Below are 15,044 nucleotides of genomic sequence, written 5' to 3'. Positions count from 1 at the left end.
CTTATTAAGTCACATGTTCATATATCCTCTTTCATATCTTATTAAGTCACATGTTCATATATCCTCTTTCATATGTTATTAAGTCATATGTTCATATATCCTCTTTCATATCTTATTAAGTTACATGTTCATATATCCTCTTTCATATCTTATTAAGTCACATGTTCATATATCCTCTTTCATATGTTATTAAGTCATAGGTTCATATATCCTCTTTCATATGTTATTAAGTTACATGTTCATATATCCTCTTTCATATGTTATTAAGTTACATGTTCATATATCCTTTCATATGTTATTAAGTCACATGTTCATATATCCTCTTTCATATGTTATTAAGTCATAGGTTCATATATCCTCTTTCATATGTTATCAAGTCATATGTTCATATATCCTCTTTCATATGTTATTAAGTCATAGGTTCATATATCCTCTTTCATATGTTATTAAGTTATATGTTCATATATCCTCTTTCATATGTTATCAAGTCATATGTTCATATATCCTCTTTCATATGTTATTAAGTCATAGGTTCATATATCCTCTTTCATATGTTATTAAGTCATATGTTCATATATCCCTTTTCATATGTTATATTAGTCACATGTTCATATATCCTCTTTCATATCTTATTAAGTCACATGTTCATATATCCTCTTTCATATGTTATTAAGTCATATGTTCATATATCCTCTTTCATATGTTATTAAGTTACATGTTCATATATCCTCTTTCATATGTTATTAAGTCGCATGTTCATATATCCTCTTTCATATGTTATTTGTTGTGGTTCGCTTTCTGGTCGGCACTCGGACTTCTCACCTCCTCCTCTATCTGCAGGAACGGCATTCAGGGGCAGGCCGATCGCCGAAGAGCGCTGATCCTCCAGCGAACCTGCAGCTCGTTACGCCTAAATCAGGAAGACAAAATGTTCAACATGATAATTTTTGAAGAGATGAAAATACGACACTAGAGGTCAGAAGGTTGGGCGGAAGTTTTCTGGTCTTGTGGAAGGATGAAACCTTTGAACTCTGACAGTTCAAAGCTGAAGAATGAGATGATCCTCCCCAAAGGGATGGCGAGGTCCAGACAATAAACCTGAGTGTTTTTGTGTCCGATTATTAACATGTTCCATGCTTTTCCTTCTGCAACAGTTCATCACACCTGCTCAGGGAAACCTCGGTGTAAAGGAGGTGAAGCCGTGCCTCAGTGACTCTACTTTGGTGTTTTAGAAACTAACAGTTATTATATGAATATACAGTGTGCAGGTACGCGCACACGTGTGTATAAGCACTTAATACACGCGTGTGCGTGTATGTAGACTTTTTAGTACTTTGGGTTCATATACTTGGTCCAGTTTAGACCCAAAAATGACAATAAATAATGAAAATGTGTGACGCAGTAGAAAAATGGACGAACTTTCTATTGGTCATTGACAGTTTCAGTCATCGTTGTCAGAATTCATCAAAAATATTTAAACCAACAAACTACACACAGAACCGCAAAGTTTAGAGCTTAAAGGGAGCGACAGGTCCCTGCAGGTAGACACCAGCAACAACGTTCCCAGAAACTGGGAACCCAACAAACGAGTTTTTCAAAGTATTCCTTTCAGACTAAGCAGGAAGACGGAAGACCAACCAGGTGAGTGTAAACGAAGAGCATTATTGAAAAGAATTGACAGTTGTGTTTGGAGATAAAAATCAAGATTTGAATCAACTAGACTTCATATTTAGTTTTAGCACAAAACATCGTTATACATCATAAATGAATAGTTCTTAATTAACTTTCTTATTGTCTGGCTTTAGTTATAGTTGAATAGTCTTTCTAAGTCAGCGCTTCTCAAATAGTGGGGCGCGCCCCCCTGGGAGCTTAGAATCTAAGTGAAGTTTAGTTTATTTTTCTGGTCTTTGCTACTGATCCTAAAAGAACTTTAAACCCTCCCAGAATGCTTTAATGGTAGTAATATATACACGCCATAAAGCTGTTGATTAGGTTTTAAAAGTGAAAGTATTCTCTTCAGACGAAGCAGGAAGAGCGACATTTTGTGACAGGTGAAAAGCTCTTAGAGTTATTAGAGTTGTTCAACAGTCCAGGTTACAGATGGATATTTTGGTATTATTTAAGACAAAAAACTTTCAAAATAACTAAATAAATGAATCCACACAGGATCACAGGACACCAACAGGATTTTGGGTTCATGTTGCACGTTTTCTCACAGTGGTTTATTGTTCTATGTTGTGGAACCACTGTGAAAGAAATGCAGGAGTGGGTGTCATTTCTTTCATCTATTTTAAACAGAGCAGTGATCTTTGAGGACTTGGATTATAGAAATAATTGAAGAGGGGAACAAAGGAGGGAAGTTAAAAAGTCCTGACTAATATGTTTATGGAGCACCAAATCATTTATTGGCTGAGCTGAAGACAGTCCTTTCACCATGTTGGCCTGTGGAAAACCAGTGTTGTCGGGCCGATGGACCAGCGTCCCCGTCGTTGCCGGACCACCGTTGGCTACCAGTTGGGTTTTTGGATCAGAGTGGGGGCGTTTCCTGTATCCGGTTCTTCTCACGGATCCATGACTACAACATGTTGCTGCAAGTGCAGAGACGTTTGCTCTGGAAAGAACTTTAGAGCACATTCAGTGCTGCAGGATGAGGGGCTGGAAAAGGTGCCAGTTCTTTTCTCACTGCAGGGAACAGTTAAAAAAAAACAGCTTAAACTCTGAAAACATGAGAATTATACAGATACATCATTGATTTATTGATTCAGTTGTTATCCAGAATGTATTAGAAATGTTCCTGTTTGATAAAAATGCAGTGAATTGGGATTATTTAACTACAACCTCTACAGATTATTTACCTTCATCACTATTTCTGATGTTTCCTCAGGATGGACGAGGACAGAGCAGAGGCCACAGTGCCCAGCTGGGTGTCCCTGAAGAGTGACTGGTCCAAAGGTAGAATGATAGACTTCAGAAGTTCAGACAAAATGTAAGAAAACTAAAGCATGATGATGTGTTTGTGTGCCAGCTGTTAGTCACATTAACAGCAGCAGGTTGTGAGTTTATTATTGGAGATGTTTAACACTTAAACCTCAGACAGTCATATAGTTACATACTTAATGTGAATATTGTTGATTAGAAACAAGAATCAGGTTTAAACTGAAAGATGAATTCAGACATAAATGCTGGAACAATATTGAGTCTTGATCAGGTTTTTTCATCCTATAAATCAAAGGACTAATAGAGATGTGTTTCATAGTGAGAGGGGGGAGCACATCCTATCAAACTGGGACCAGTCAGCTCCACCAGGAGAGTCCTCTTGTTCACAATCTGAAAGCAGATCTGGAGATGCTGAAATGAAGCCCAAACAAAGTAAAATTGTTCAATATAAAATTGAACTTGTGATGTCATGAATTTGTAGTTGTGTTGATGATTTATTATAGATGGAAATCATTGGTTTACTTATGTTCAGGAGGTGATCTGCAGGAGGTGATAGAAGGTCATAAGATGAGTCTGAAGAGAAGATGTGAACATGTGACTGAAGGAACTAATGAAGCAGGAAGTGGAACCCTGCTGAACAAGATCTACACTGAGCTCTACATCACTGAGGGACAAAGTGAGGAGGTGGACACACAACATGAGGTGAGACAGCTTGAGAGAACCTCCAAGAAGAACATCCAGGACACTCCAATCAAGTGCCAGGACATCTTCAAAGTCTTATCTGAGCAACAGAGACACATCAGAGTGGTTCTGACCAACGGTGTCGCCGGCGTTGGAAAAACCTTCTCAGTGCAGAAGTTCAGTCTGGACTGGGCAGAAGGTTTGGAGAACCAAGACATCAGTCTGGTGCTTCCGCTCTCATGCAGGGAGCTGAACTTGATCAGAGATGAGCAGCACAGTCTTCTCTCACTGCTTCATGTTTTCCATCCAACATTACAGAAGATCAGAGCAGAAGATCTGACTGTCTGGAAACTTCTGTTCATCTTTGATGGCCTGGATGAAAGCAGATTTTCACTGGGTTTCAACAAGCATCAGCTCATCTCTGATGTCACACAAGTATCGTCCGTTGAGGTGCTCCTGGTGAACCTCATCCAGGGGAACCTGCTTCCCTCAGCTCTCATCTGGATCACCTCCAGACCTGCAGCAGCCTATCAGATTCCTCCCTCGTGTGTTGACAGGATCACAGAAGTACGAGGCTTCACTGACTCCCAGAAGGAGGAGTACTTCAGGAGGAGGTTCAGTGATGAAGATCTGTCCAAGAGAATCATCTCACACATCAAGGCCTCCAGGAGCCTCCACATCATGTGTCTGATCCCAGTTTTCTGCTGGATCACTGCTATAGTTCTGGAGGACATGATGACCAGAGACCAGAGAGGAGAGCTGCCCAAAACCCTGACTGACCTCTACTCACACTTCCTGAGGGTTCAGATAAAGAGGAAGAAGCAGAAGTATGGAGGAAAGCAGAGACCAGAGGAACTGACTGAGGCTGACAAAGAACTCCTTCTGAAGTTGGGTCGGCTGGCGTTTGAACATCTGGAGAAAGGAAACATCATGTTCTACTCAAAAGACCTGAAGCGATGTGGACTGGACGTCTCCGAGGTGTCGGTGTACTCAGGAGTTTGTACAGAGATCTTCAAGAGAGAGAGTGTGATCTTCCAGAAATCAGTCTACTGCTTTGTTCATCTGAGCATTCAGGAGTTTCTGGCTGCCGTCTACATGTTCCACTGTTACACCATCAATGAAAGGATTATGGAGTCTTTCCTAAAATATTTGAAACCAAACCCTTTTTCCTGTTTTGTTGGGTTGTTAAATGACGATCCAGCCACATCTCTTGATGACTTCCTCATGAGAGCACTAATGAAATCTCTTGAAAGTAAAAATGGCCACCTGGACTTGTTTGTTCGCTTCCTTCATGGTCTCTCTCTGGAGTCCAATCAGAGGATCTTGGGTGGACTGTTGGATCAGATGGAGAACCATCCAGAAATCATCCAGAAAGTCCTCAACAACCTGAAGGAGGTGAACAGTGATGAAATCTCCCCAGAGAGAAGCATCAACATCTTCCACTGTCTGATGGAGATGAAGGATCAGTCAGTCCATCAGGAGATCCAAGAGTTCCTGAAGTCAGAGAAGAAATCAGAGAGGAGACTGTCAGAGATCCACTGTTCAGCTCTGGCCTACCTGCTGCAGATGTCAGAGGAGGTTCTGGATGAGCTGAACCTGCAGCAGTACAACACCTCAGATGAGGGACGACGTCGCCTGATTCCAGCTGTGAGGAACTGCAGGAAGGCCGAGTAAGTAAAGATTTTTGGGGCCGGACATCGGCGTTTAAATCAACCGAGTCGATCATGTCAGGTCGCAATACCCCCTCCAGTGGTCATTCCTTCAATTCTTTATTTCCATTGCAGCGTCCATAAATTAAAAAAACAAAAATTAATTCAGAAATGTTCAACACTGGCTGGATATAAGTTCAAAGTTCAATCCAGACAAACCAACATAAGGCAGGAATAATAGGAGCCGCAAGTTAACTTACTATCATTAAATTATTGTCATGTAGTTAAATAACTTTTGTTTGTTTGTATATATCGTATTCAAACAACAGAAAAACACATTTTAACTAATGACACGTGACTATTTTGCTTCATTTGTTCAACGTAAAAACAGCCGGCCTCGTTGGTTTAAATGGGTGTTTTACGTCTTTGTGGCGGTTCCGTTTGGAGCCTTTATGTGACCCACAAAGTTGTTTGACCCTTTCGACACCCGTTAGGTGGCAACTTCATCACTAGCAACAAAAGGTGCAGTGAAAATGATTTGAAGGAAAACAGGCAGATATAACAGAAGCTGAGGGCAATCGATGCAACCAGAGACACTGATGTCATCGATCGGATCGCTGAATTAAGACTTGACGCACGATCGTACAAATTGTATGAAATGCAAAATATCCAAAGAGCCGATAGACAGATAAAAAGATGCACGTTTCTTTAAACCATTTGCTGTAATCACTTTAAATATTGAGTAATAATGAGCTGCTCTAAAATAAGACAAATGTTAAGAATAATTCAGTTGCATTTCAGATCTGATGGTCGTTCAAACTGTTGCTCTACGGTGTTGAATTTAGCTTTTCCAGGAAATGAGCTACATTTGTGTTGAGGTAGATTCTCAGATAAGTTAATTAGAAATCCCAAAGTTTGACTCACTATTTTTGTTTCATACACAACAGACTGTCTGGTAGTTTTCTTTCAAAGAGTCATTGGGAAGTTGTGGCCTCAGCAATGACGTCAAACCCTTCTCATCTACGGGAGCTGAGCTTAAGCGAGAACAAAAGCCTGACAGATGCAGTAAAGTTACTGTCTTCTGCAATGATGCATCCAAACTGCAGACTGGAGGCGCTCAGGTCAGAAGGCCTCTGTTGGTCTTTTCTAAATTTCTTTACATTTTCTGCTTTTCTCTTCATTTTCATATTTAGAAATGTGTTTTTATTTGCCCCATTTATTGCTTTTCCAGGCTGTGTTACTGCAATTTATCAGATCTTAGCTGTGGCTCTCTGGCCTCGGCGCTGAGGTCCAATCCCTCCCATCTGAGGGTTCTGGAGCTGAATGGGAACCAGCTGAAGGATTCAGGAGTAAAACTGCTCTGTGGTTTTCTCCAGGATCCTCTCTGTAAGCTGGAGACTCTCAGGTCAGCTTTCTTTTATCTTCGACATAACAACTAAACAATGAAAGGCTTCAAGATAAACTCCATTGACTTTTGGAGAAGAGAAGTGTAGTATGAATTTAAATGAGCCATAGAAAGTCAATTTTATAGATACTTTTTAACTATGGTGTTGCTGTAATATCCCAGTTTATCAGTGGGGGCCAGAGCTCTCCTGACTCCAAGGGCCCTGATTAAATAATGAAATAAAATGAAATAATGATTTTGAGCAAGTGTAATATGACATTTCCTCCAATAAGAGATCATTTCTTGCCATGATTCCTTATCCAGACTGGGTGACTGCTGTTTATCAAAGAACAGCTGTGACTCTCTGACCTCGGCACTGAGGTCCAATCCCTCCTATCTCAGAGAACTGGACCTGAGTTGGAACCAGCTGAAGGATCCAGGAGTGAAGCGGCTCTGTGGTGCTCTCCAGGATCCTCTCTGTGAGCTGGAGACTCTCAGGTCAGTCAGAGATGATCCAGTACTTTCCCAGGTGTAACTAGTTAGACAATAAATGTTTACATGTTTGATCTTTGTTATAAACGTAGTGTTACAGTTCTCAGAAAAAAGACCACACAGGACAGATTTGCAGTATTAAATTGGTTGTGGAAATCTGTCCCATGTGAGGATGGTCATCAATGACTAGAAAGGAAGTATCAGTTGTAGATTTGTCTTGTTTTATTTTAGGCTGGCCACAAAACCGCCCAAACATTCAGACCAATCAAAAATGGTTCTTCCTGTCTTTTAAAGATCAGAAGGAAAACTAGAAAACCCAAAAAGAAAGCTGCTGCAGTGTGCCATGCCCCTTCTCTACTGAGAAAAGCCATCCCAAAAAAGAGAAAAGCCCAAGTGTGAAGTGACCGCCCTGTTAAACCTTGGTACCGAAAGCCTGCAGTCATTCTCATCTTAGGTGGCTTCATTCCAGCCAGAAGCCCAAACCTGCCTCCCTCTTAAAGGGGCAGCAGGTCAGTCCAACCACAGAAACCTTCATGAAGATCTGAAGCTTTCAGCATCCACAATTGTTGCACCTCACTTCCATTGGAGTCCAAATCAGAAGTCAACAAGTTGATTCTACACCGATTCTACACAATGCAACCATTTTAAAAATGTTTCCATCCATAAGTTTTCACACATTTTTATATAAATCTGTTTGTTCATCGCCTCCTTCTTTTATAATGATCATTAAAGAAAATGACCTTATTTGAGTTTTTGTCCTCACAAATATGACTTTCTATGAACGATGCAATAAATGCAGCTTGCAATCTAAGACAATATGGAAGTATGTGTATATAATAGTAGTGGAAGGAGCTCATAAAATAATACATTTTCTCTTCTCATCGAATCTTTCTATGTTATTAAAGAAAAAGCTGCAATTAGTCAACAACATCTAAGACATCAACCAAAAATCCTAATTTTCTATAATATAATATAAAACAGTAGAGAAGACTCTTTCTGCAGAGACACTGGCGGCAGGAATGCAGAAGTATCACCTGCTCAACTTGGAAGGTGGAGCAGAAACCACCAGCTGAGAAGGTCCTCAGCGAGAGGAAGTGGTGGAGAACCATGAAACTTGCTAAGCTCCACCTCAGCTCCAGAGACGGGCTGAGCTGGAGCTGTGGCACCAGGTATCGCCCAGAAGAGCCTCCAACAAACAAGCTCTTCTCTTGGGAGGAGAGGGCTTTGAATCTCAGCTCAGTGTGCTTGTCTGTAGTAGGTGGCAGCTGCACCTTTTCCTGAGGTCCTTGTTGATGCCCTGAGGGGAATTGATGCTCCTGCAATGTTTTCTGGCAGCATTGAGCTTGCAGTGGGGCAATCAAACACACTGTGGGGGGGCTCTCTTTCCTTCTCTCATCTGGAGAACAAGTGACACCAGCTGCCAATCATTGTTGGAGAAATGTGCGGTCAGGGGAACGATGCGTCCAGACTATAGCCACCCTTCCAGCATCCAGCAGTGTCTAAAACCTTTGATTTGGTTTCACCAGAGAGTGTAGGGATTGCAGGGTCACTGCAGCATCGCCCACAAGCTGTCAGGAGTGGGTCGCTTTGTCCCAACTCCTGACAAGAGTTGAGTGCTATTGAGAAATGTGGTCTCACAAACTTGGAAGGTATTTTGACCTACACACACTTTACATACGGTGTAGATCTTGTCCAACCGCCCTGAAAGAACCCAAAATACGAACATACGGCAGATAAGCCGGTGCAGGACGAGAGGTTTGTTGCTTGTAAGCTGTGTTTTGCTCTGGTACATATTGATTTTTATTTGTCTTCTCTCAAAATAATTGTTATTTTAGACTAAGAGGCTGCAGTTTATCCAAGACCAGCTGTGATTCTGTGGCCTCAGCTCTGAAGTCCAACCGCTCCCATCTGCGGGTTCTGGACCTGAGCCACAACATGTTGCAGGATTCAGGAGTGAAGCGGCTCTGTTCTGGACTGGAGAGTCCAAACTGTAAACTGGAGAGGCTCAGGTCAGTCTTCATTTTTCTACCTATATACCAGCTGCTAAGATGGTGAAGTGAGGCTGTTCTCAACACTGCTGTGATGCACCACATTAAAAAAAATTCCTTGTAATATCGTGAATTCAGGTCCGACCCAACTAAGAACTAACGTAGGTTTAGTACTGACGCAGATAACATGCAGACCTGCACCATATAACCTCATCCTGCATTTTTCAGATTGAGCAGCTGGAGTTTATCAGAGATCAGCTGTGGCTCTCTGGCCTCAGCGCTCAGGTCCAATCCCTCCCATCTCAGAGAACTGGACATGAGTCTGAACCAGCTGAAGGATTCAGGAGTGAAGCTGCTCTGTGGTTTTCTCCACTTTCCAAACTGCCGACTGGAAACTCTGAGGTAAACACCATTCTCAAAAATGTCCATTATTCCATCCGAGGGTCCTCACACTTTCTGAGTGTGTGTGTTGTGCCCAGTTCCTTCAGGAGGGAGGGCCACACGGGGACCACTTATTCATGATAAATTGATTTAAGGACAATGAAAAAGCCGACAGATGGTAACCAAAATTAGACAAAACTACGTGAGGGTGCCTGGTAGACACCAGCCAACGAGGAGGGAGATGGTGAGGGAGACAGGAAGTCATCTAAGACAGGTTGGCTGTTTCTGAAACCACCCCCTATACCCTACATAGTGCTCTCAATAGTGTGGACGCCATTTTGAAATAGTGTCCGAATTGTTAGTGAGCATCGCTGTACCCTATGTAGTGCACTCAATGTATCCCACAATGCACTGCGAAAAATACAAGCGAGCACCCTAACTCGGAAAATGTATCCACCCTAGCCCCCAGCCGTAAAGGCTGATGGGATACATTTTTTAACGTAATTTCTACTGTGCGGTTTGATATATGAAATTTTTGGAAATAAGATTTTTTTTCAGTAGGGGTTCAATATGATCATCTTAAAATATTACAACATAAATGTGTAAAAAAACAAATCAATCAATCTTCACTGATCCCCCCCTCACTTAAAATTGTTCTTCGGAATCGTCTGTTCCTCACCAGGCGACAGAATCTCAGTAAAAGAATATTTACAAAGATGAAGAGTAGCTTTGATCCATTTTTTGATGAAAAATTGCTTTATTAAATGTTTTCACTATAGCAGAATATGACTTGAGAATGTTCCATCACATCTTGGCTTGAAAATGTCAAGGGACACTAATTATTTTAGGTAATAAGTAATTATTATTGTATTATTATTGACATTAATATTTCATTTTATTATATAAAGTTAATGATAGGGTAAAATATTGCATTTTCATAAAATGACCGCTGAATGTATTTCTGATGGGTTAAAATAATTAAATGGACCTGGCCACTTTTCCCGGCGACCAGTTCGGAATTATTATGCGACACCATGACGTAACTTTACGTGCGCCGTAAATGACGCCGTTGTCTGAATACTAACTTTAAATTGAGTGAGCTACGTAGTTCACTCAATCCATGTCCCCCATGTAGTGAGTAGTGAACAGGGAACGAGGGTGTGGAGTCGGAAACAGCCGTTGTGCCTTTAAAGATGAGCCACAGGTGAGATGGATCTCCATGATGAGATGGGAGGGAAAGAGGTGGGAGAACCTGGGAAGAGTGAGGGCCAGAACAATATATATTCTCCTTTGGAACAGACCTGAGAGGTTGGAATTGTGGTAATTACATATTATTATCATTTTTTAACCTGTAACTAAATTAAATATTTACAGATCATGCCTTTGATTAACCTTTCAGATTAATACTGGTTTCACTTATAACCTTATCAAAGTTTCCCTTCTTTATTTAGATTAAGGGACTGCAGGTTATCAGAGATCAGCTGTGGCTCTCTGGCCTCAGCGCTCAGGTCCAATCCCTCCCATCTCAGAGAACTGGACATGAGTCTGAACCAGCTGAAGGATTCAGGAGTGAAGCTGCTCTGTGGTTTTCTCCACTTTCCAAACTGCCGACTGGAAACTCTGAGGTAAACACCATTCTCAAAAATGTCCATTATTCCATCCGAGGGTCCTCACACTTTCTGAGTGTGTGTGTTGTGCCCAGTTCCTTCAGGAGGGAGGGCCACACGGGGACCACTTATTCATGATAAATTGATTTAAGGACAATGAAAAAGCCGACAGATGGTAACCAAAATTAGACAAAACTACGTGAGGGTGCCTGGTAGACACCAGCCAACGAGGAGGGAGATGGTGAGGGAGACAGGAAGTCATCTAAGACAGGTTGGCTGTTTCTGAAACCACCCCCTATACCCTACATAGTGCTCTCAATAGTGTGGACGCCATTTTGAAATAGTGTCCGAATTGTTAGTGAGCATCGCTGTACCCTATGTAGTGCACTCAATGTATCCCACAATGCACTGCGAAAAATACAAGCGAGCACCCTAACTCGGAAAATGTATCCACCCTAGCCCCCAGCCGTAAAGGCTGATGGGATACATTTTTTAACGTAATTTCTACTGTGCGGTTTGATATATGAAATTTTTGGAAATAAGATTTTTTTTCAGTAGGGGTTCAATATGATCATCTTAAAATATTACAACATAAATGTGTAAAAAAACAAATCAATCAATCTTCACTGATCCCCCCCTCACTTAAAATTGTTTTTCGGAATCGTCTGTTCCTCACCAGGCGACAGAATCTCAGTAAAAGAATATTTACAAAGATGAAAAGTAGCTTTGATCCATTTTTTGATGAAAAATTGCTTTATTAAATGTTTTCACTATAGCAGAATATGACTTGAGAATGTTCCATCACATCTTGGCTTGAAAATGTCAAGGGACACTAATTATTTTAGGTAATAAGTAATTATTATTGTATTATTATTGACATTAATATTTCATTTTATTATATAAAGTTAATGATAGGGTAAAATATTGCATTTTCATAAAATGACCGCTGAATGTATTTCTGATGGGTTAAAATAATTAAATGGACCTGGCCACTTTTCCCGGCGACCAGTTCGGAATTATTATGCGACACCATGACGTCACTTTACGTGCGCCGTAAATGACGCCGTTGTCTGAATACTAACTTTAAATTGAGTGAGCTACGTAGTTCACTCAATCCATGTCCCCCATGTAGTGAGTAGTGAACAGGGAACGAGGGTGTGGAGTCGGAAACAGCCGTTGTGCCTTTAAAGATGAGCCACAGGTGAGATGGATCTCCATGATGAGATGGGAGGGAAAGAGGTGGGAGAACCTGGGAAGAGTGAGGGCCAGAACAATATATATTCTCCTTTGGAACAGACCTGAGAGGTTGGAATTGTGGTAATTACATATTATTATCATTTTTTAACCTGTAACTAAATTAAATATTTACAGATCATGCCTTTGATTAACCTTTCAGATTAATACTGGTTTCACTTATAACCTTATCAAAGTTTCCCTTCTTTATTTAGATTAAGGGACTGCAGGTTATCAGAGATCAGCTGTGACTCTCTGGCCTCGGCGCTGAGGTCCAATCCCTCCCATCTCAGAGAACTGGACCTGAGTCAGAACCAGCTGCAGGATTCAGGAGTGAAGCTGCTGTCTGATCTCGTCGAGAATCCACACTATGGGCTGGAGACATTGAGTCAGTAGCTGGTTGAAGCCAGTCAACTCCCGCTCATCTGCTGCATCACTCACTGACCACTGGTGAAGAGCATCTGTGGAAACATCTGCCGTCTACTCCCTCCATAGATGAAAAATTCAGTTTTACATCATGCCTTCAGAATCTTTAGGGTTTAGTATTTACTGTCTCTGTGACATGGAGCATTGGAATATTTCAGCTGCAGCCAGCAAAAACCCATCAGAATAACGGCTATCGGTGGGAACCGCAGGTCATTTGACTTTAGTCAATCTGTTCAATGTTATAGGATTTATTGCAATCTAATAAAAACTATGAATGTGGGAAATAGGAAATAAAAAGAAGCAAAATGACCAAATAAAACTCCCATGAATACTGTAAATTTAAAGATGTCAAGAATGGAATATCATCTTAAATTTAATCAAACATAAAGTGTAAAGGCCTCCTTTAAGTTTACTGCAAAAATAAACACAAAATCAAGAGCGACACGTGCCAAAAACGTCTCATTCTCTCTTCTGTCTCCACTCATTCTTTTATATTCTCTTAAGATAATGGGGACGGGGTCGTGTGATAACAAAACAACCTAATTGGGGACTATATTTTTGTTGCAAGAACTTTGGCTGTTCAGAAATTTCTATTTTGGCTTCCACAGATTGTGCATCCACTAAAAACTCAGTGTTTTTGAGGAACAACCAGGAGTGGCTGGAGTGGAGGCCAATGACGCTATAGCTACATATAGGTTCATATAGATCACCGTTTGTCACAGCTCCATTTCCCCAGTTCCCTCCTGTCCCCCTGCCTCTGCTCCACTCACCTGCAGCACAGCTGCAGCTCATTCCCAATTTTGATGCCCTGCTATCAGCCTCCCCTGCACTCTCACTCTTTGCCAGATTGTTCTTCTGCTTTGATGTGAGACTTTCCAGAGTTATTTCCCTGCTGGATTACCTGTTACCGACCCTGCCTGTCTTCGTTCTGCCTGCCTCGCCTGTTCCCTGGACAACCTACCTGCTTTCTGCCCCTGACTACGACTTCTGCCTCAGCGTTTCTGATTCCTGTCTGCTCACCTGGTTTAGACTTCTCCGCCTGGCCCCGACGTCGCTGCTGCTCGTCCCCAGTCTGCTCCGCTACATCGTCAGCCTCCTCTCCTGTAAGCCCCTTTCTGTCACTCCTGCCGCTGTCAGCGGAACTGCACGGTTCCGAGGATTTACGTCCTTCCCCCTTGGTTCCGCATTCCATCTCTGCTCGACCCACTCCCCGAGCCTGCAACCCATAGACTTTGTGTGGGCCCGGAGCCTGAAGAACGGACTATTTCCTGTGTTTCCTTGTTTGCCCGTGTGCTAATAAAAGTCAGAACACAGAGGAACTCTTATTGGGGGCAGAAAAGGTACATTTTTATCTGGTAAAATTCAGTCAAAAGAGCACTAAAAGCATGAATAAACTGAATCATGTAGATTCTAATGACATAAGCTGGAGCTCCTACAGTTACAGCCCATAATGAGACTGCAACTGTTTCTGTGAAAGTGAACTTTTATACAGTTTACATTCTGCAGATTTCTGTCAAATTTCAATGCAAACATTCACGTTAATCGATATAATAGAAATCTGTTACACATCATGGATCAGTCAGTAATCTTGGACAACAGCAACGTTTAATCCTGGATCACTGCTCGATATATTTAAATGAACAAAGACAGCTGATACTGATTTAAGACAGAATTTGTGCATTTTGATGATCACATTCATCGGATTTTTAACCACTGATGGAAACACACTGATTCATTTAAATCAGGGGTGTCAAAGTCAAATGGACGGAGGGCCAAATAAAAAATGTAGCTCCAAGCCGAGGGCCAGACTGATCCAATGTTCATTGAAACATTTTAAAATGACCTCATATAGTCTAGTGCAGGGGTCACCAACCTTTTTGAGACCGAGAGCTACTTCCTGGGTACTGAATAATGTGAAGGGCTACCAGTCTGATACACACTTCTGAAATAGCCAATTTGCTCAATTTACCTTTAACTAAATGTCATTATCAACAATGATTTAACAAGATCGGGAACAGATAAATATCAATATGAAACACTTTATTTCTATATTTTGTCTTAGTGCCAGTGTTTTTCAAATTGGAAAAAAAAATGTTCAAAACCATTTTAAAATGATCACTTCTCCAACTGTCCTAGGAAATCACAATGTCCCATTTTTACCAGCCACTGACATTTTTTAACAAATCATGAATTACTTTGCACCACGTTTGTACAAATAATAAATCATGTAAAGTACGAAGATAAACTTTCAGATTTTAAAATAAAT

At 41.2% G+C, this 15,044-nt stretch overlaps 1 protein-coding gene across 1 annotated transcript; it reads left to right on the top strand.

Moving 5' to 3' along the window:
• The first annotated feature begins 1,588 nt into the window (after positions 1-1,588).
• Positions 1,589-13,220, top strand: LOC130519950 (NACHT, LRR and PYD domains-containing protein 12-like). The gene is made up of 11 exons (XM_057023555.1): positions 1,589-1,641; positions 2,885-2,986; positions 3,257-3,369; positions 3,470-5,288; positions 6,215-6,388; positions 6,499-6,672; positions 6,976-7,149; positions 8,979-9,152; positions 9,360-9,533; positions 10,964-11,137; positions 12,568-13,220. Exons 2-11 carry the CDS (start codon positions 2,886-2,888, stop codon positions 12,746-12,748), a joined length of 3,258 nt encoding a protein of 1,085 aa, XP_056879535.1. The 5' UTR covers positions 1,589-1,641; position 2,885; the 3' UTR covers positions 12,749-13,220.
• Positions 13,221-15,044: the final 1,824 nt, after the last annotated feature.

The sequence above is a fragment of the Takifugu flavidus genome, unplaced genomic scaffold (assembly GCF_003711565.1).
Source record: "Takifugu flavidus isolate HTHZ2018 unplaced genomic scaffold, ASM371156v2 ctg258, whole genome shotgun sequence".
NCBI classification, from domain to species: Eukaryota; Metazoa; Chordata; class Actinopteri; order Tetraodontiformes; family Tetraodontidae; genus Takifugu; species Takifugu flavidus.
This window is presented reverse-complemented; position numbering and strand designations above follow the sequence as displayed.

Coding starts and splice junctions, on each gene's coding strand:
- LOC130519950 (XM_057023555.1), top strand. CDS start 2,886: ATGGACGAGGACAGAGCAGAGGCCACAGTGCCCAGCTGGGTGTCCCTG. Junction 6,673..6,975: donor TGTAAGCTGGAGACTCTCAG/GTCAGCTTTCTT, acceptor TTCCTTATCCAG/ACTGGGTGACTGCTGTTTAT. Junction 11,138..12,567: donor TGCCGACTGGAAACTCTGAG/GTAAACACCATT, acceptor TTCTTTATTTAG/ATTAAGGGACTGCAGGTTAT.